Here is a 22,099-nt window from a genome sequence, read left to right on the forward strand (position 1 = left end):
GAGAGAGAGAGAGAGAGAGAGAGAGAGAGAGAGAGAGAGAGAGAGGAAAGGCAAAGCGAGCTTTGCACATCTCGCTAGCGAAGGGAAGCTTTACGAGGTTCCTCTCGAACGCTTCACCGTTTCGTTTTACGGTTCATCACCTTCCTCAGCGGGGAAAGGTTTGATTCAACTTGAAGTGCCCATTCGAGGACACGTCGTTCGAATTACAGGCAAATCTTCCCGACCCTCGTCCGAGACTTCTTTACGGTCATCATCCGGAAGACAATCGGGATCACTTTAAAATTCTCGCCGAATATTTTCTGCGGAATAGTCCCTCAATACGCATATGGCATTTTGATTTTTTAAAAGACCTATGCTTCCGCGCAAGTCAACTTAGTTTTACACTGATACAAAGATTAACTTCATATCGCCAAGAAATCTTATAAGAATACATTGAAAGAAAAAATATCTGGAAAGTATTTACTCAATGTGGATACTAATAACATATTTACTTGTATACTTGTGACATAAAATATTTTTCAAATAAGAATATATACATTTTCTTAGCTTCTTAAGAAAATAATTGTTTATTCTATTTAAATAAAAGAATTTAGATTTATGCTGCAATTCTAAGCAGAATCGTAAATCTTGTAACTTGTTGTCGTAAAATTCGTTAGAACTTATAAGTAGATTTACAAGTCTATGCAATATCATATGTCGTACAATTACTCGTAAATATCTACGATTTCATGTAATTTACGATATTTACAAGTAATTGTACGACATATGATATTACATAGACTTGTAAATACTCATAAGTTCTAACGAATTTTACGAGAACAAGTTACGACTTAAGATTCTGCTTATAATTGCAGCATTAATTAAATATGTTAACAGTTACCGATCGAATATTCTTTTAATTTTTTAGATATTTTTTTTCTCTTGGTGTATAATCAATAATATCACACGATATTCCATATATAAACGTTTATCTAAAATACACGAAGAGAATGTATTATAGTTCTCTTTTTCATATAACTTTTTTTTCCAATTTTACTATATATTTTCAGTAATGCAGAAATAGACTGTCACTAAGATTGCTAAGAAACAGTAAATTTCGCTAGGAACGTAGAAAATGTCACATTTCAGTTTCTAAAATACAAATGGTACATATGAAATGAGAGAATAGTCTGTTACTACAGAATGTTTAGCTATTCCTCACAGTCACAAAATTCTATAATAATTTTCACTACAATATTCTCTCCGTGTAGTCACTTTAGTGACCGATAACCTCGCCCAAACGAGCGAACAAGTGCGCGATCTGGGCGATCGTTTGACGTACCGTACAATATCGAAATCGCCACACGCCGCGCGGAAGTAAGATAGCCGATCACGTCGCTTCGTAACGGGAACTGTAACTGGAATTGGGAAATGTTGTAAAACAACGTCTAGTCGTAGTAGGAACGTAGTTTCAGCTAATTCGCGAGAAGACGTCTCTCTATCTCCCTCAGCCTCTCCCTCGCTATCTGTCGAAATCGCCTCCACTTTGCTCCCGGAGCGGTTCCGCGTGGCGGCGGCGGCCCTCCTGGTGCCCGGACGGTCAGCGTAGACCCTCTCGCGCGTAAATCACGGCACTGCCGCAGATCCAATTATCAAATTGTCCGGCACTTCAGCCTAGAGAGACTCCGCTTCTCTCGTCGGCGACCGGGGAAGGAAGGAGAGAACGATACCGAGGCGACGTTTACGCCGAAGAACGCGACCGAGACGACGAGGCAACCGAGTCCGCTAACTAAGGGAGCGATAGATCCTACGGGGCAAAACCGCGAAAGACGGGACGACGACGTTAGCGGCGAAGATTTATCGCTTAAGTGACTCTATCGAATCGAAACCTCGCGCTCGTTGCTCAACGATGAGAGACAGAGAGCAAAGGATAGAATGAAGGGAAAGAGAAGAAGGAAAGAGAGACTAAAGGCTGATTTTTCCAACCTTTCGCTAAGTTAACTAAATCATTTGTCCGCTTTTGTTTTTCCTTCAAATTAAACAAAGACGGACATATGATTCAACTATTAGTTAGTTTACCAAAAGGTTGGACAAATCGGTCGTAATAGTATTTTTCTATCGCACGGATTGGTTTCTCATTAAAGGGATAATTTCGTACGCGCCTAATCGTGTTCTTGTGTCTCGCCTATATTATCGAACAAATTAATGGATTAATGAATAAATTGAAAACTTCCGGATAAGATACGGATACATTGACGTTCGATTTTGCGTAATCATTTTGCCAAAATGATCCAAACAATATGACTATCTTCGTAGGAAGAAACTTTTGTAGCAGTTTTTTCCATCACGCTCGAGATAAATTACGGTAAAAGTTTGTTGACTAAATCTTGTATAATTTATTTGTTTTTTTTTTAACTAGAAATTCCTAATCGCATTCTTTACTTGCATTATTTGTCAATAACATTGTGTTATACGTTGAAGTTATCAATTTAATACGATATGATTCGAAACAGAGAAAAAAATAATTGCACCCATGGATTTCAGAGGTATATTAAAAATATATCTTTCTATGTGTGATATTGTGTGTGTATGTCAATAAATCTCTTATAACTTGAATCCTTGAACACAATGGCTAATAAACAACCGAGAAATTCTGACTATCCTAAGTATCTTGAGATATCCACATGGAGAGATTATTTTAGTTTTCTTTTCATGTAAATTCTTTTTAATCTTACTATAATCCTGGTAGTGCAAAAATAGACTATCAGTAAGGTATATTTTGTTATAAGGAATTTAGTAAATTTCGCTAGAAACATAACAAATCTTTTGATATTATATTAAAATTTTTAAAATATTTAATTAGCACGAAAGAAAAGCACAGTAAATTGCTGCAGAATATCGATATATCCAACGATGACGAAATTCTATAAAAATTCTTATTAAAAAATCCTCTCCGTGTTTCCGTCTTAAGATATACTTAATCTTTGTAAGCATCTGCTCACATCTTAAATATAATACACTTTACGTAAATATAAATTTCCAACGATTTCTTTTAGCAAAATTCAAAATATTCCCCTGATCGAAATCTTTAATTAACATTTCCGAATACTGAACGTTCTTGGCAGCTGTTGTTTTTATCCGACACATTTATGGTAATTTCATAACGAGCTTAATGACTTCTTAGGGGGTCGAGCCGTCGCGTGTAACGGAAAGGAGTGGTTAGCTCGGAAATGTAAGTCGGAAGTGCGTGTAGATGTTGCACAGTGTTAAGGAAAGGGATACAAATGTACACACTCTCTGCACGCAAGTCTAATTCAGGCGTCAGTCTGGCAGGGAAGGTAATTCATTTGCCGTCTTCTAAACACGACAATTCTATCGCGATCACGCTGCTAAGGAGAGACAAGTCATAATGGCATCACACGTTGTAATTCATTTTGTACATGTTTTTCGATTTCTATGACCGTCAGATTAGGAAGCAACGTCTACAATACGTTTTATCTTGTACGTATGACGAAAGGAAAACTAATTTCGTAGTTTGCAGACGACAAGTAATCAAGTTTATAAGCCGAAGATCGCGGCAAAGTACTGAGAAAAGATAACGCACAGAATTTATCGCTTCTTCGAAAAGGACCCTCGGTGTCTCGGATGTGATTCTCGTCAACTTTAACGAGCGAACGACACATGACATCGCGACGTCGTATGTATCGATAATCGCGAACCCGTGCTCGCGAATTGTACCGCGATAACCTCGCGCTCTCAATAATTTTATCGCGAGATGCGACGAGAGCATCCAGGCAACTCACACGCGGGAAAATACAATTTTTGTCATTCGCGTGTAGAATTTCCCATCTTATCGAGCTTTCGCGTAATATTTTGCCTTCGTGGCCGATTCCTCTCCGCCGGACTTTTTTTCTTTTGTTGTTTATTGCTTTCCCGCTCGCGCGACCGCCCAGTCGGTTCCATAATCGCGCAATTATCGCCATAATGAAATGATTTACCATTCATCAGTTAGTCCGGAATCAAGACCGAATTTGGTAAACGTTTTAATCGTTTACATTGCATTAAATTACAGATAATGGCGCACTCAATTAAGCGAACTTTGCGCGTGGAGAGAAAATATTATTTATGGTTGCTACGGTTTGGTCGGAGATTGAGTGACAGTGGGAATTAGGCGTTTACATATTTTCGGCTGTATGTTGCATCGGGTTGTTTGTTATTAATGCATGTAATTAATACTATATGTACAAATTATATAAATTATATGATTCATTATAACGACCATGTACTATTGATACCGTTAATTTAGCTAGATGAAAACACTTGAAATTTATGAGGATTCATAGAAAGCCAAAACCGCAATTTCGATTAAAGCGCCGACCGCGATGCCGGGAGATCGTCTAACATTTTATATTATTCCAGAATGGCGTCATGTAGCACGCATGAGAGAGAAAGAAAGTGAGATATAAGGACACCCATTCTCTCTCAGCTATCATTCGTCGTATCTTGTTTCGACATCCTATGCTATCCTCACAAGCGCGACACGACACCATTGATGAGGCTCTCGCACATAAATTATCGTAACCATAGACATAAGACGTAAACTTTCGTTGAAGAAAACCAATCAGGATTTTGCTCTAGTTTTGTATACTCCAGAAAAAGATACAACTGCCGAGGTAAGTCTGATCGTATGTGCAAAAGTAACTAAGATTCGTCTGATTGTAATCCGAGTTACTCTGCCCGAATCCTACTTATACGGCCACATCAATCTTCTTTTAGAAGAATCCTAAAGCAATACCCCGATTGGTTCTTTAGCTTAAGTTTGCGTCTTCTGTTTGTAGTTACGGCAATCCATGCGCAAAAGCTCAGATGAATGTTAACACCAACGTACATATTGGATCAAAGTTTAGGAATATCAAGTTGTCACAAATGAGAGGGAGTATCGATTATGGCTAGATACGTTTAGGCTACCGGAATCGAGTGTTTCAACGAGGGTGCCTCCGATGTCGTCCGCGCCCGAATTGGATCCTAGCTTGGCATCGAATAAATGATGCGGTCGGGGAAAAAAGACGCGACAACTATCGCGGCGGGCGGTTTTCACTAGGTTCCCGAAAATATCTGAGCGAAGAGATTTCTCCCACGGGAGAACGACGATTGAATCAATTTAGAGAGCGGTTTTGATAGGCTGAATGACACGTGGGCGCGCGCGCTACACGACGGGCGTTCTGAAATATTACGCCGCGTGGTACCACCAATTATCGTCGACAGCGCGCGTGAAAAACGTAACGGCCGATTACGACTAACATCAAATCGCGACACTTTCACGACTAATAAAATGTTGAGAATATATAAATATGTTCTGTGCGCGCCTGCACGACGCACCCTTAACAATATGTCATTAAATAATATTTAACATTATGCAACATCGTTGCAAAATGGCAGATTATAGCGACAATAATTTCACATGGACGTATCAGGTATTGGATCGAGTCATAAATAACCTCTGACGGGGATAATAAATATTATTAATATTATTAGATAATAAATATTTATTTTTTTCCAACACTCGCGTAAAAGGTCAATGAATCTATCAGTTTGGTTGTCCATTTAGTCGATAGCATGAGTTATATTAGTAATGACGAATACAGACTAGATCAGGCTACAAATATTTCATGTAAAGTAAACGGGATGGAGAAAAGAACGGAAATTGTTTATGACTCGATCCAATACACGCGTCAATCGTAAGCATCAATTTGGATATCAAAATTGGATATAGATTATTTGCACTTTTGTATAAGGTCTTACTTTCTATCGCTCTTATTTTCTACTCGTCAGGAATCAGATACGATTTACGTCTACGCATGCACTACGTAATAAGATAACGCATTATGAGCGTTTTAATTGGTCGCTCACCATTCGGTGTGGTAAGGTAGTCCATCCAATGTCCAGCCAAGTCCACCCGACGAATGCGTCCCGAACTGCTCGCATCGTTCTGCATCCAGCATCGTCCCACGTTGATTCACTTCATTTTATTTCACTCACGACGCGATTAACATTTACATCATAACGGCGTTTAACGAATGTCCCGACCGTCGTTGAAAATTTACTTCCGAGCCGGGGACGAAATCGGAATTTGTGAATTTGTTTAATTTTATCGTAATAACTTTTCCGAATAACAAACGGAATAAATATATTCGCATGGACTAAAGACAGCAAGATCTCCGATAAAATTCTAAATCTGAAAGATAAAGACGCAAAACTACTTTCCCGTTTCGTGAATAAGTAACCTGTCGTGATGTCACTTCGATATATTCGCGGTACGCGAGTCGCGTGCAAATGGTCGTAAACTGAGGTCCAAAGGGTCTTCAATAACATCAAAACATATTCGCGAATTGCGTATGAAAGATTGCGGACTGAAGACAATACACTGAGAAAAAAATGTTTGGTATTTATAATTATAAAGAGAAGGAAATAATTACTATAAATTATAGTCAAGGAAATCATTTTTTTAAATTAAATTATATTACGATGTTTATCATTTATCTATCATTTCCGTGTTAAAACTAAAAAATATTTTAGCTGAGGTCAAAAATAACTATACTTTTGTTAGATCCATCATTTTGTTCTCTCAATGTAATGTCTTCGATAAAATTCGAAACCTGAAAGATAAGAGCGCGAAACGATTTTTTCGTTTCGCATATTGATAATCTGTTGTAATATCACATTGTAATATTACTTCGATACATTCGCAGCACGCTTTTACGTATGTAAAAGCTGGTGGACTGAAGATCAAAATGTCTTCAGTAATATCGAAATTGCAAAAGGTAAGGACGGGAAATGACTTGCCCGTTTCGCGAATTTGTGACTTGTCGTAATATCACTCTGATATAATACGCGAATTGTGCGGAAAAGGATTTATAATGAACTCCGTGAATTAACATTCACGAACAAAATAATCGAATGTGTGTTTGCGAGAAACTGCGAATTAAAGATCTATCGCGAAATTTCTTAGCGTCATATGTAAGCGAGGTGATCGCAAGTGACCATAAAATTCTCTCACGTACAATGAGACTTGCGATAATACTGAATTTAAAATTGAACTGACTTGCGAAAATTACTCTATGGTATTTTGATATGGTACTCTGATATTCGCAAAATTTGTTCGCAAAATTAACCTGTCGCAAAACGTAATCGCGATGTGCACATATAAAAGATCTGGGAAACAAATAACCGCAACAATTGCGAAATATATCGAATGAAGTAATCACGCATTTTGCGCGTAATGGCGCAATTTTGTACTATTATGCATATTATGCACTATTCAAAATAATTAGAGGATCGCACAAATGAATAGTTATATTGAATAATTTTGCACTCTGCTTGAACCAAATATAAAAATTAATGCAAATGAAGAAATAGAAATATATAAAATTTACATGAGTTTTATTAAAGTTTAAGGCTAGGCACTAAAAGAGCAAAATTTCCGACACACTTCAAATATTTGCTAGAGGTAATGCATAGGCACTCGAAAATACAATCCTCTAATTGCTTCGAGCAGCGTATTTCATAAGACATACACAAACATACACATGCAATCTACTATCAAATGTAAATCGTTCTGATTCCAACGAGATTTTGTAAACACCCAACACCTTGAAATAATTCTTGCTCATTTAACTGACTCACCAAATATGTCGCAATTCAGAGCCGGCCACGTTCTGCCTTTCACTTCTGAAAGAGAAAATATAGTTTTGTAAGTTAGATTTTTAAGAATCTACTTAAGAAACAAGTGTGGATATGTATGCGAATAGATTGACCCTTCATGATCATAATTTGAGTCGATTCGACATCTGTACCTTTTAATCGCAAAGAGTTAATCAGACATAGTAGATATGTGAGTTTACCTTCAAGCCGACTCTGCTCGGCCCGAACCGGGACTCCGGTACTGCATCTGCAGTCTCTGCTTCCTTCGAATTGCATCGAATTTGCATCTGCATAGCCCGCTTGATCTGAAATAAAAAGAATAATTTTCCTGATTAACGACAATAGTAACGAATTGAGGTTATGATAGATTAGAATTAAGCGAGACGTATTAAAAATACGGATTAAAAATACGGCCTCTCTCCGACTGATTTCTTTCTAAAATCTAATATAAATAAAAAGCGATAATTACCCTGTGAACTTCGGTATGCTCCCGCTGGTTCACGGTGGCTTGAATATGACAATCCTGGTGCGAACACGCAGCGTGAATTTTTAGCTCCGATAAAAAAAATCGAGAGAAGTAGAGACAATGACGTGCATGCTTCCCAGGCGCCTGGAACAGTCAAAAACAAAAAAGACAATTTTCCTGGTGACAGTAGTAGCAGTATGAGATTATGTTAGATTAGGATTGCACAGATCAAGAATACAGACGCGCACCGATTGCATTTCTTTTTTTCAAATCTAATAAAAGCGACAAGCAATAATCATCCTGTATGCACTTCAGTATACTTCCATTACGGCGACTCGAATACGACGATCGCGGTGCAAACATACGCAGCGTAAATTCTTAGCTCCGATTAAAATAATTGAGTAGTAAGGACGACGTGCGCGCTATCAGGCATCTAAGGCTGCTATGACACAAGTACCTATGATACCTATATGTAAACTTAAACTTAAGTCAACGCACAAAGAAATCTGTAAACTTAACATGTTACGGATGCTTGTGCAGAGGCTCAACGTACACAAAGACGCGGCGTCCTTCGGCGAACCGAGCACAGTGCACTGTACGATTTACTCGACTATTTCAGATTCGTAATATTTTACGCCGCACTAACTTTTAACATGACGCGGATTGCGCATAAAGAATTGATAATGAAAATCGCGCGATTGTAGTGGACGAGAGCGAATGTTCGCGACACGAAAGCACGTATGAAAAGCTGCAAATTAGATCGATCGCGCCGATTATTGCGACGAATATATTTCAGTTTCCAATCGCCACGGAAAATATACCGAGTCTGTGAGCTTACCCTAGTGTCGATTCCGCTTGTCTTGAATCGAAAGTAGAAAGAACAATTACATGCTCGCCCCTATAGACGCCAAAAGAGCATCTGAAATAAGGCAATTTTCATTGTTAGTGACAGTAGTGGCGATGTAAGGTTTTGATAGGTTATGATTAGGTGAATTAAGAATACAGACGTCCATCGATTGCATTTCTTTGTCACATCTAATAAAAGCGAAAAACGATAATCACCTTGTGAACTGCAGTATGTTTCATTGCTCACAATAATTCGAATACGACAATCGCGGTACGAATATGTAGGGTGAATTCTTAGCTTCGATCAAGACAATCGGAGACGGGCGTCTAGGGCCGTTATGACGTAACAGTGTCGCGAGCCTAACCAATAGGCCTGTTCTTTTTTGCTGCACTATTGCACTAGTGCGATGAGTTAAAGTGAGAAAACATATATGTGTCTCGCTTTAACTTATTGCACCAGTTCAGCAGTGCAGCGAAAAAGAACAGGCCTAATGAGTATGTCACGTACGCAAGGGCGCGGCGACCTTCGGCGAGCTGAGCACAGCATACTACACGATTTACTCAACTATATTTTAGATTCGTAATATTTAACGTTGCGCTAACTTTTAACATACCCATAACGCGAATCGCACGTAAAGAATTGATAATGAAAATCACGCGGTTATACTCGACGAGCAAATATTCGCGAATGTATTGAATGTATTGAAAAGTTGCGAATTAGATCGATCGCGCTGATTATTACGACGAATATATTTCAGTTTCCAATCGCTACGGAAAGTATACTGAATCTGTGAGTTTAGTCTAGTGTCGATTCCGCTTGTCTTGAATCGAAAATAGAAAGATACCTATAGATACGAAAAGAGAATGTCTGAAATAAGGAGGCAATATTACTGGTTATGATAAGTTAGGATTAGGCGGATTAAGAATAGGAATGCTCATCGCGATATTTTTCTCTCAAATCCGGTAAGAATGAAAAGAGATAATCACCCTGTGAACTGCAGTATGCTTCCACTGCTCACAATGACTCGAATACGACGATCGCGGTGCGAATACGTAGGGTGAATTCTTAGCTCCGATCAAAACAATCGGACAGAAAGATGACGACGTGCGCGCTGTCGGGCGTCTAGGGCCGTTATGAGTGTCGCGAGCCTAACCAACGAGTATGTCACGTACGCAAGGGCGCGGCGACCTTCGGCGAGCTGAGCACAGTATACTACACGATTTACTCAACTATATTTCAGATTCGTAATATTTAACGTTGCATTAATTTTTAACATGCCCATAACGCGAATCGCATGTAAAGAATTGGTAATGAAAATCACGCGGTTATACTCGACGAGCAAATATTCGCGATATGGATGTATCGAAAAGTTGCAAATTAGATCGAGCATACCGATTATTACGACGAATATATTTCAGTTTCTAATCGCCACGGAGAGTATACCGAGTCTGTGAGCTTACCCTAGTGTCGATTCCGCTTGTTTTGAATAAAAAATAGAAAGAACAATGACATACTCGTCTCTATAGATGCGAAAAAAGAACGTCTAAAATAAGGAGGCAATATTACTGGTTATGATAAGTTAGAATTAGACGGATTAAGAATAGGAATGCTCATCGCGATATTTTTCTCTCAAATCCGGTAAGAATGAAAAGAGATAATCACCCTGTGAACTGCAGTATGCTTCCACTGCTCACAATGACTCGAATACGACGATCGCGGTGCGAATACGTAGGGTGAATTCTTAGCTCCGATCAAAACAATCGGACAGAAAGATGACGACGTGCGCGCTGTCGGGCGTCTAGGGCCGTTATGAGTGTCGCGAGCCTAACTAACGAGTATGTCACGTACGCAAGGGCGCAGCGACCTTCGGCGAGCTGAGCACAGCATACTACACGATTTACTCAACTATATTTCAGATTCATAATATTTAACGTTGCGCTAACTTTTAACATAACGCGAATCGTATGTGAAAAACTGATAATGAAAATCACGCGGTTATACTCGACGAACAAATATTCGCGATATGGAAGTATGTATTGAAAAGTTGTGAATTAGATCAATCGTGCCGATTATCGCGTTAAAGATATCTCATCGCAATGGAAAGTATACCGAGTCTCTGTGAGCTTATTTTGGTGTCGATTCCGCTTTTCTTAGATAGAATTCTTCGATATCCCGTCCACTTTGGAGTCCGTGTCGTGTCCGTTCCTGCGTCTTTATTAACTGAAGTTGCTCGCAAACTTTGCTAGATTTGAAACGTCGAAAAATTGAAATTCGATAATTACTTAATATGTCCGCGTGACGCAAATGATAAATAAAGAGTCGCGGTGTTAAAATTAACAAAGGAAGTGATCGCGCCGAAAATGTGTACAAAGAAACACGAATTAAAAATTGGGCATGCCGATTGTTCCGATGAATATGTTAAAATCGTGAGTTTTCAGTCGCAAAAGAAAGTATGTCTATAAACTCACTCTTAGAATCCTCGCTGAGAATCCGTTCGCTTTGAATCGCGTCCTTAAGAACTGCCTTTCCTGTATGTTTTGTCAGATCTAATACATCAAAATGTAATTTTCTTTGTTAGTTAAAGTACTCACTCTGATGATATTACAGAGTGTATTCCTTTTTTAAATTTTTAATAAAACAAATTTGGTAATTACTTTTTATACTTTTGTATGCTCCAATTATTTACAACGATTCCGTTATAATCTGATCGCACGACGCGAGTATCATAAATTATTATTTGTTCACATTAATACTAGTTAAATTGAAACTTAGAATATTGGAAACGACGGACAATTTCGTCTAATGCATGCTTCCTCTTCCGAATCTGTGGTTGTTATATTTGTTATGATTGTTACCTATAGCTGTAACAAAGCACGTACCAGCGTGTGTACTATTGAAGGGCGCGTGACTTTCGTTTATTTTGTTCAATAAAACATTGTCTGTCATTGTTTTTTTGTATATTATGAAAACGTATTATCAATATGTTCAAAATTAGGATTTTTTTAGGATATTTTAGGATATTCAATTACGATATCGTATGATCGTTGTTTTATGATATTTTTCATTTTATATTTCTTTTTATTTCATTACAATATACAATATATATAGTATTACAAATTGAGTGCTGTTGTAAAATATTTTGCGTAGGAAAATTAATTTATGAAGAGAAGAAAACAAGATATTTATGACTCAGCATAATAAAAAGGAACGCGGAAGGAAAATAACGTTATCAAGACGTGCACAAGTTGCATTGTCAATGTTGGTTTAATTTTAAACGTGACAACTGTGTTAAATAGTGATTCAATATTGCATAGGCTATTGCATGCATTTGATTAGATTTCTGCTTCACTAAAAATTGAAGGTAATTTCAATGGTAGAAGAATTCTTAATAAAAAATGCAGATACAAGGTAATTTTCTTCAAATAGTTGGAAAAACAAACATTACTCACATTTTATTATTCTGTTTGTTATGTACGAATTGTGTACTCTAAATCTTGATTATATGCATAATTTATGATGTAGTTTTGGCTTTCCGTTGATAATTTTATCACCTTATCATCATCCTCCAAATAGTCACGAAATGTAAAATTTATGAATATATTTTTCTGGTGTACAGCATTAAGTATAATACAACTTTGAAGAAATTCAATATACTTGTAACAAAAATGCATAAGAGAAGAATGTTTTTTGAATGTATTTATAATGTTGTAAAACACATGATACATGTACAAAAATATTATACGAAATATAAATTCAACATGCTTACACAAGCATGTACGTAACATATACACAAATATTGAGTCCCATTTTTCGGGATATTAGTTACTCTGATTGCAATTAATAGGTTGGATTATAACCGTCGCAATATCGAATGAACAGAGAAGCGGCGCGGTTGCGTGCATATCGCAAGCCGCAAGGAAAGATCGTTGTTATCGCGATGTTGTTTTGCGGGGGGGCTTATGATATTTTCGCAGAGGGGATCCGCACAGAAATCCGCGTGTACATATATCTTTACGCAATTTATTTACTTCTATGACTCGTGCGCCACACTTACGCGATCAACGAAATCTGATAAACGATAATAATATCGGTGATGTGACCTAAGCTGTGTGTACTCGTGAGAATTCTCAAGGTGTGTTGCACATTCGCATATTTCAGAATCACGATTTTTATGTTGACATATTGCACCAGCCTATATAAGCCGAGCGATACTCGACGAGATTCTCATACACCCTCGATCAGAGTGAATTGCAAGTGATATCTATCTGAGTTGCCGTCTCCTCTTCAGTGAACGCTTCTCTTTAACGTTCGTGCACCTAGTACAACACTAATCAATAATGGGAAAATTGTTGGCACTTCTTCTCGTCGCACTTTTCGTGGTAACTTTAGCCGGAGCTTGCACCCCACCCGGTTTTATGGTAAGTGTTGCATTGTATTATGAAATTGTGACACAGGTGTGTCGATATTTTTCGCCGACGTGTGTACACGTTCGTTTGATCGAAATTGTCAAATGAATCATGCAACTCAACATTAACGTTTCCTAATTAGTGTTCTATTAGTGCGCGTAACTGACCAAAAGACATCAATCGGCAATTTATACGTGTCGATCTTCACACACGTTTCACAATAGACAAATTAATTTATTATGGAAAAGAATTATTAAACTGAATATACAGTCGTATTAATTAATTAAATGTCACCAAAACGGTGCGTTGGTAAAGGTCCCAGCTCACATTGTCGCAGGGAACAATTATATATATATATATATATATTCTAAATGTTTCGATTAGGAATTTAAGGGTCAAGTTACATGAATACAAGTCAAGTTATACAATAAAGTTACACGACAACATCGCATGTCTTGCGAGATTGTTAATTAATTTCGTGTTTCGTCTTAACAGTGCTCACAGAGCAGCGATTGCTGCCCCGATTCATTGTGCAATCCATGGAGCGGCCGTTGCATAAAACCTAAGACATTGAGTACACAGAGCAATGGCAACGGTAATGGTTACGGTGGTTACGGACCACAAATGCCATGGAGATGGCCGTGGGCCCGAGCCGCTAACGGCGACGATGCTGGATTGAACTGGCCCGGTTTTTAATTCACTCTGACAAAAATGAAAGAGTAAAAAGAAATATCAAATGTCTAATAACACTTTTCCTCTTTGGTTCTGAAAAGTTCCGAAACTCTTCTTTGTGCAAAAAAGAATTTAGGAAAAGTGTTATTAGACATTTTCATCAAGGCATCTAAGGACCTGGATCTTCTGGCATAGACCTGCAACGATTTAGATTTGTATTTACAGGCTTGCAAAGAACTTATTCTATATAATTGAAAAAAATGACGTAAATAATTTACAAACAATATATATTCATACAATTCCAGACTATACTGCGAGATTTTTCTTTCATACCTTTCCTTGTATTAATAATCATGTTGTCGCAACGATCCGGTTGCAGACGAGGATAGTTATAAAAGCACGTTCGTACGTGTACACGTGTTCAGGTCGAATTTATAATAATGTTTTCTCGTTAATATAAACTGCAACAAGAGAGGCGATAGGTACATCATAGCTGATTGATGTAATTAATCAATTGGAACTTCCATTACACGTTCGGCAATACCGAACGTCATGGGGGAATGTACTTATTTAATTAGAAATTCTCTCATTGCTCGAACTTGTTACATAACATGTAATATATTTCGACAAACTTTCTTTGTATTTTAATGTGCAGTTACAACTGAATATACAAAGCACTAAATATTCATCGTATGTTTCCTTGAAACATTTCACGATAAATGTTCTTATCTCGTATAACCGCCAGTGGATGACGCACGTGTCATTATGCACGGAAGTATTAAATAAAAGAAAACGCCATTGAAAATTGCCTTCTTGTCAAATGAGTGAATTAATAGTGTACTCAAGTGTATACGAAGTATAAAAACTCCGCAAAGATCATGGTACCGGTCACTTAGTATCATATACGATCTGTAAAGTGATCCACATCCGCAGTAAGTTATCGCCAGAGTTACTTTAAAATGACATTGAATATATATAAAATATACTAGTATATAAAAAATTGCTCGTATATATAACTAATATATCAATAATAAATTATGTATTGGTATCTATATTACTGAGGTACATAAAAATATGTACTTACATTTGACAATTGACGGTCAAAAGCCAAAAGTATTTAAAAAAGAGATATAGTCGGCTGCAGACAGAGTTATCACTGAGATTTTCGTCGAAATAATATTATTATTAAATTATCGTTGTATCTGACCGCATATGAAGCACCGCTTACACAGAAATCTGATAATTCCAGAATAAATAAATATCCGTGGCAAAATGAAGCTCGTTATTTTCGCTCTTCTCGTTATTACTGCGATGGCCATGGCTGCTCCTCAAGGAGAAAAAGCTACGTGCAGTAAGCTATATGAATGGGTAAGTCTTTGAATTGCTATTTACACACAATTAGAGATGCAAATCCAATCTTTATATCTTATAAGTAATTAGCGGGAACTCACAAAGTAAGTCGAAGTAATATAACAAAATCTTAGCGCTGCGTGGTAGAGTCCACAATATTGATTGCGTTATTGAGTAGCGAAAATATGAAAATATAATTGTAATTATTGTAGAGAGAGAGAGAGAAAGAGAGAGAGAGAGAGATTATTTATTAATAATTAGATATCGTAATTATATATTTATAAAAAATCAGAGATACGATAAATAGGAAGAGGTATAATGCGAAACATGTTCGTGTAATTACTGTGTAAAGCTCTCTCTTTCTCTCTCTCTCTCTCTCTCTCTCTCTCTCTCTCTCTCTCTCTCTCTCTCTGTACTTACATATAATCATTAAAACAGTTTTACTGTTTACTGACAAGCTTTAATCGTAGTGAAAACTGACTTACGATACATGGTTCGTACTCAAGTATTGAATGAGCTGCTTTTAAATATAAATATCTAAATTCTCTAAATATTTTATGTTTCAGTGTCAGACAACTGATAACTGCTGTCCTAATTCCATATGTTTATCCTATGCGGCTAAATGCGTGCCAAAGTCGGGCATAATAGTTCCAGCAAGTGATGCGAGTGAACATTGGGATGGTAATTGGCAATAAACAATTGATTAATTAATACGACGATCTATTATCTTACGGCAACAGTCTTTTGCACCGGATCACGATATTGTTTTATTTCTTTCTCAATGGACAAGATTTCGCGTTATGTTTGAATAAAGAGCATTAAAAATCCACGAACATTGTGACTTATTTATTAATGATTGGGTATTGTGTATTTATAAAAGAAAAAACGGAGATATAATAGATCGCACGAGGAATAATGTGAAACGCGTTCGTGTAATTACTGTATACGCACACTAAAGCTCTGTACTTACACATAATCATTAATTCTTCGATAATGGTTAAAACGAATTAGACGACCGCGCCCATTATTATTTGGAGGGATTATCGTAAATATATCTGCGGGAACAATCGGATGTGCTTGAAATTTAATATCTATTATTACACGCTGCATATACATGTACGCATATGTGCAGCTCCCGCTGTGAACGCTATGTTTAGTTGTTAGATGAATAATTAAATATACTTCAATTAATCGGTGGAATAATATGCACGTAAAAAGATTGGCACCGTCGTTATAGATTTGTGACTGAAATTGAGTAGGTTGAGCGACAGATGGAAAACCTGGCCTTGTTTTTCGCAGGAAAAAACGTTCCTATGGGAATCTACAAGATGTATTAAAACCGTTTCTTTAAGATAAAAGAAGAAAAGTTTTTATACTGTGCTAAAAGTGCGTGTAAGAAAAAACAGACGAATAATTAGTCACAATGCGCAGAACCACAATTAACCGTATCGAATTGACAATCGCGGTGTGATTCCAACGATTTTCGCTTCTTATTATTAATCGCGTAGATATCATTACGTGAATCCTCGAGTGGATCGCAAACGTCACTTAATTACAGCGGCCAAACTATTATATTTGCGATCGGCAAAAGTAAAATAGCCGTGTAAAATTCCGCAAATGCTGTGTGCAAAACACGCGTTCACGGACAATATAAATGCTACGTTATGAGCATGATATTTAATAATATAGGAATAATTGGTATTGTGTTGCACTTTGTTAAACTGAATCTGACATACGCACGCACTCTTTATACATTTATATTTTCACCAATTAAATGTAAATTCCCGGATATTTATATTGTACCGTATTAATTTGTAACAATATATATATGCATACTTAAAATGGATAATGCATTTTGCGTCGCTGGTAAAACGCAAGCTACTTAACTATTACCTGCACCCCGCGTTTCCACTGCGAACGGCGATTATCGGCATTACCGACGACATTCAAAGTCGTGCGGAAGAGAGTCACGTGTTTGAGACGACGAAAATTTGATTCTTGCGATCGAAAGAACGGCTGAACAAACAAATTGTCGAGGAGTGTTTGCAAATATTCGCGAATATTCTTCCTATTTTTTTTTTCAACGTCTCGTACGTAGAGACTGACACTGAAAAGCTCAAAACGGCGATAGCACTTGAGTCGAACGGACGGCGATAAATCCGCGGAACGCTCATGTCGCTTAAAAGCGTCAAGCGTGTCTGCCACCGCGCTGCGGATATACTAAAAAGGTTAATTCGGCTCATGATGTGTCGAAGCTTCCCCGATGACAGGAAAAAAAAACCCCGACTATTCCTATTCAGCCACTATGGGCGAACAAAAGGACAATGCTACCGGATGATTCAGTTTCCTTTCCTGTTGTTTCCTGTCAACCGAATTAAAGAACAAGAGCGCTTTGTCGGAGAATCAATGGAATGCACGAGGCGCGCAATATGCACTCGATAGAATGCCGGCGCAAAGGGCAAAAAGCACTTGTGCATTCGATACTGGTGAAATGGAAAGAGAATATCAGCGGAAGGCGTCTTTTTGCAATTCCCGTATTTCTGCATGGAGGTAATATTTAATAATCGAAATACCTGTAATAACTCGCCAAAACAGCCCGTCCGGCAAAGGCTCGCCCGAGATTGACGGTAACGGATGTGCCCACGATGTAATTCACTTCTGTAGTACAGCGTTTAGCAATTATTTGCATTCGAGTCACGTAGGAATCGCTTGCGTTAATCTGTTGATGATATAAATGACTAACCTGCGGATACTTGGAACGCAGGCGTAAGTAGAATAGATAACGGGCTCGTAAATATCGAACGTTTTTCGCTGCAGCTGCAGTTTTTATATTGCTGTAATAGCGGCTTTTTTGTTTTGAAAACACGAGATTAAGCACTACAAATGCGACGGAGAAATTGCCGTTTTGCTCGAAATTACCGTTTTCCTCGTTGCACGGATGTATATGGTGTCGTAAGACGGAACTAGATTGCAATAGTGAAGTTGGTTTCGCATCACGGAAGAAAGGAATTTTTGAGCTTCACACTATGTCGAGGAAGTGATCGACGGACAATGGGAATGAACGGCGCTCAACGTTAAAACTTACTGATTGTTTCTATGTGAAGCATTTGGACAGATTGTAAAATTACTACTATGGTGACGGACTATGGAATCTACTTGATTTTTTGAAATTTCAACGACAAATTTAAGAAAAAGAATATGTAGTAAATTTGAGAGACCTTGTACATACATACAGTCATAATGTCACAGTCATTTAACGTGGCTACGTTATGAATCTATGAGCAGTGACGCGTAGTTTAGATAAGACGCCAATAAATGGAAAGAGAAAAGACAAAGAGCAATTATCGTGTTTAGCGATATGTGGCGCGTATACACGTATACACATAATTATGTGTGTGATTCTAATATGTTGCAAGCGTGTACCACGTGTGTGAGATAATGTAACGATTTCTTGCTGTATCGCTCAGTGTGACGCAGACACGTATAAAAACATGAGAATTCGTCTGTGTGGGACGTTGTAGTCATATAAATGCCTTGACCGTTGTAAACCAAGACATCAGTCGAGGTCGAACTCTCGAGACAGTCGGATCTAAGAAGGAACGTTCGCTGAAGTAGTCGGTGAGTGTGCCCACCTACGCGAGTTATAATTCATACGTTCTCTTTCAAGAGAAGCTTGTCATAATATCGGACATTCTCCAAAAAAAAGACTATCAAATCAATTGATTGAGGACTTTGGATAAATAAGATCGCGCAGTGTGTCTTTCGCATGACAAAATTATTAATCATAAAGATATTTTACGAGACAACTGTATATTTTAACGTAAAATTGCGTTAAATCGATAAGGATAAATCTCTCTTGTCTCTGAAAAATTATAATATATTGTTCGATTTGCTCGGAGGTCGTGATAAATTTATTCAAATTTGTTCGTGTGAAGCAAACTTTAAAAAGTCGTTATAACTTTGTTCAATATTTGCGTATTTTTTTCTCTTTACTTGTTCGTTTTTTGAGACTTCAGATATCCGTTGGCGTTGCAAAACTTCGCTGTAATGTATACGATCCTCTCAATTGTTCTCGGTTATTGCTATATTAGACGGAATTGCAGCGCAGTCTACGTACACTGCATCCGTCGTCGACAATTAAAGTAATGGTAGGCTTGAACGGCGCATTAGGAGCGTTTTCGTAGCCGAGTTTCGATGTAAATTGCAAGACGCGGTTCTAGAGTTTAGTGTCTACTTTGTCCGTTCAAGAACTAATTGTGTCAGACCTTGGTGATTCACTCGCATATATATCTGTTGTCAGCCGCGCTAACACGAAACTCACGGCCGGCCTATTGCATTACGTAAGCTGATTTTCATAAAACTACGTCTGAAAGAACGTGTATGAATTGGAAATTAAAATGGTGAGATACACTGTTAGGATAAAGTAACGAACCGAATCATGACAACGAGTAATATGACAACGAATTGTGAATTTTTTCAACGAGCAATTAAAATTACGCGCATTGATTGTGTGTATTTGATTAGTCTCCTGATTAGTGTGAAAGCACAAACATTGAAGATTTATTTTGGCCCAATTCTCTAATTTTCCAAAATTACTTTCAGATCACAACGCTGTGAAAAGATGGCGAAATTAATGCTGTATGTCTTCTTGGCGTTGGTAGCTGCTTCTCTTATCATGGCAGATGATAAGAAAACTGATCAAACATGCGGTCGACACGGTGACCCCGTAAGTATACTTATTGTCATGTATTTCATCTTTTTCCCCCTTCTGACGTTGCTCTTCCTCTCGATCTCGCCTTTTAACTGTGCGCGTTGCAAAAATATTGCAATATTGCTCGCGATCAATAAGGAACATAGAGAAAGTACTCTCGGCTTGTATTTAACGTAATAGAATATTAAAAGATTTGTACAAATATTTGCGCGCGCGCGCGTAACATTGCGGCCAAGTGTACAATCGGTTTACCATGAAAACAAGAACTCACGGCTGAATATAGAACAAACATACGTCCGATTTTAGCAGTAATGCCGCCGAGATTCAATCCACTCAGCGATAAAGAGCACATTCCATCGTTACATGTTTATCCGGTGCTTGTTTACTTTGTTTTTTTTATTTTTTATATTATTTTAACTCGACATATTTTTAATTTGCGTATGAGCGCTTCTCTGTATGTCCTTTTGTTCGTTGACGCATCTTTTTGGGATGCAGTTTTTAATGCGTAGTTAATGTGTTGTTTACGCTAACAGATTGATAGAGATGTCATTAGAGACGTTCAAATTTACGAAGCTGTCGTGAAGATATCAATCCCTGAATACGTACTTAATTCTGAACATTGTTACTCTATCATGGTACTCATTGCTACTCTATCTTAAATACGAATATTTAAACTTCTAACATAGTCTTCATACATATATATATATATATATATATATATATATATATATATATACACAATGTATGTACATATATTTCTTTTATATTGAAAGTTTAGATATTTGTATTTAAAAACTTCAAACTATTAATGTATTTAAAGATCAAAATAATAACAACAAAATATGTGTTCAGGCACTAGTATTTTTACCTTTATATTTTTCGATACGTTTTAGAAAGTGTATTGACGCGACGTATAATACTGTTTGTTATGTGATTTCAGTGTGTCTCTAGCTCGAGCTGCTGCCCCAATATGAGATGTCATGCTTACGCGAATAGATGTCAAGTCATAATTACCGAAGAGGAGCTGATGGCGCAGCGAGAAAAGATATTGGGCCGAAGGGGTAAAGACAATTAAGAGACGGGATAACCGTCGGACACGGCTGCGTTATGATGAGCTATGCGATGATAATATATTTACTTCACCATGACAAATCTTGAGTTTTCTAGGCTGAAGACTGTGTTTTAAGAAGTTAGGAATTAGGCATATATAACGTTTTGCGCAATGATTTGAAAACTGAAATATGACGTGTGTATGTATATACATTCATATATGTATTCGGTGTAAGTAGTGCGATATCTCTCAGCGGAAAAGAAGAATAAATACAATCCTGAGATGTATTTCTTATCTGGATCGAATTTTTTCCCTACGAGCGAGTGAAAGAGAGAGAGGGAGGGAGAAAGAGAACACGATCCTTTGCGAAGAGGAGAGAAGAAGAGCGAGAAACATGTTGACCTCGGAAAATACGTACGCAGCATCTATATCTAAGTAATGATTGCGCACTCTTGATTCTTGTTGATCTGAGTCAGTCACAAGGACTCACTCCTTTTCCACTTCTTTTCTTTATTTTCTTTCGAACGGAATGCGATATCACTCATGCGATATCGAGTTCCTTAACGATAAATTATAATGCGCCACTTTAAAAGAGCCCGTCGACGGGCGGGTTGATGGAAAAGGATATTTCAGGATTGCCGAGTGACGAAAATTTCGAGCGGGCAGATCCGTCGCGACGATCCCCCCGACTTTGTCTGCCCTGCGCGCCTCTCTACGCTCCGTCTGTTATATTCGAGGACATTTAAATTCACTATCTACTATCTCGGTTTACCGTACACTCGTTAAAAGGCGAGCCTTTGTTCGATAAAAAGACTCCGCGCCGGTATATCCGCAGAACGGAGTAAAAATCCCACCGGACTCGACATGTTACGTGGCGTGCGAAGGACAGGTGCGCGGGGGTCCGTTGGGGTGGTTT

The 22,099-nt window shown here is 37.8% G+C and overlaps 3 protein-coding genes across 4 annotated transcripts in view; 2 read left to right on the top strand and 1 right to left on the bottom strand.

The window, feature by feature from the left end:
* Window positions 1-22,099, bottom strand: part of LOC116843973 — a 282,611-nt gene that overhangs the window by 215,818 nt on the left and 44,694 nt on the right. For both annotated transcript variants that reach the window (XM_032814983.1, XM_032814982.1), the window contains exons 2-5: window positions 11,462-11,539; window positions 8,150-8,290; window positions 7,881-7,985; window positions 7,663-7,707 (exon numbers count right to left, since the gene is read on the bottom strand). In XM_032814983.1, the coding sequence (XP_032670874.1) occupies window positions 7,663-7,707; window positions 7,881-7,985; window positions 8,150-8,290; window positions 11,462-11,539 (369 nt within the window). The remainder of the gene's footprint in view (window positions 1-7,662; window positions 7,708-7,880; window positions 7,986-8,149; window positions 8,291-11,461; window positions 11,540-22,099) is intronic.
* LOC116843976 lies at window positions 14,841-16,254 on the top strand. Its single transcript, XM_032814987.1, has 3 exons — window positions 14,841-15,003; window positions 15,321-15,439; window positions 15,988-16,254. The coding sequence occupies exons 2-3, from the start codon at window positions 15,344-15,346 to the stop codon at window positions 16,114-16,116; spliced, it is 225 nt and encodes a 74-aa protein (XP_032670878.1). The 5' UTR covers window positions 14,841-15,003; window positions 15,321-15,343; the 3' UTR covers window positions 16,117-16,254.
* LOC116843975 (omega-conotoxin-like protein 1) lies at window positions 18,894-21,470 on the top strand. The gene is made up of 3 exons (XM_032814986.1): window positions 18,894-19,039; window positions 20,024-20,147; window positions 21,073-21,470. The coding sequence occupies exons 2-3, from the start codon at window positions 20,043-20,045 to the stop codon at window positions 21,205-21,207; spliced, it is 240 nt and encodes a 79-aa protein (XP_032670877.1). The 5' UTR covers window positions 18,894-19,039; window positions 20,024-20,042; the 3' UTR covers window positions 21,208-21,470.

Source organism: Odontomachus brunneus, unplaced genomic scaffold (genome assembly GCF_010583005.1).
Source record: "Odontomachus brunneus isolate Ranch 3 - 2012 unplaced genomic scaffold, Obru_v1 Obru_scaffold_037, whole genome shotgun sequence".
NCBI lineage: Eukaryota > Metazoa > Arthropoda > Insecta > Hymenoptera > Formicidae > Odontomachus > Odontomachus brunneus.

What these genes read in the sequence shown, in the direction of transcription:
- LOC116843976 (XM_032814987.1), top strand. Translation starts at nt 15,344, where the DNA reads ATGAAGCTCGTTATTTTCGCTCTTCTCGTTATTACTGCGATGGCCATG. An exon ending in GCAGTAAGCTATATGAATGG is followed by an intron (nt 15,440 to 15,987) that starts GTAAGTCTTTGA and finishes TTTATGTTTCAG; the next exon opens with TGTCAGACAACTGATAACTG.
- LOC116843975 (XM_032814986.1), top strand. Translation starts at nt 20,043, where the DNA reads ATGGCGAAATTAATGCTGTATGTCTTCTTGGCGTTGGTAGCTGCTTCT. An exon ending in GCGGTCGACACGGTGACCCC is followed by an intron (nt 20,148 to 21,072) that starts GTAAGTATACTT and finishes ATGTGATTTCAG; the next exon opens with TGTGTCTCTAGCTCGAGCTG.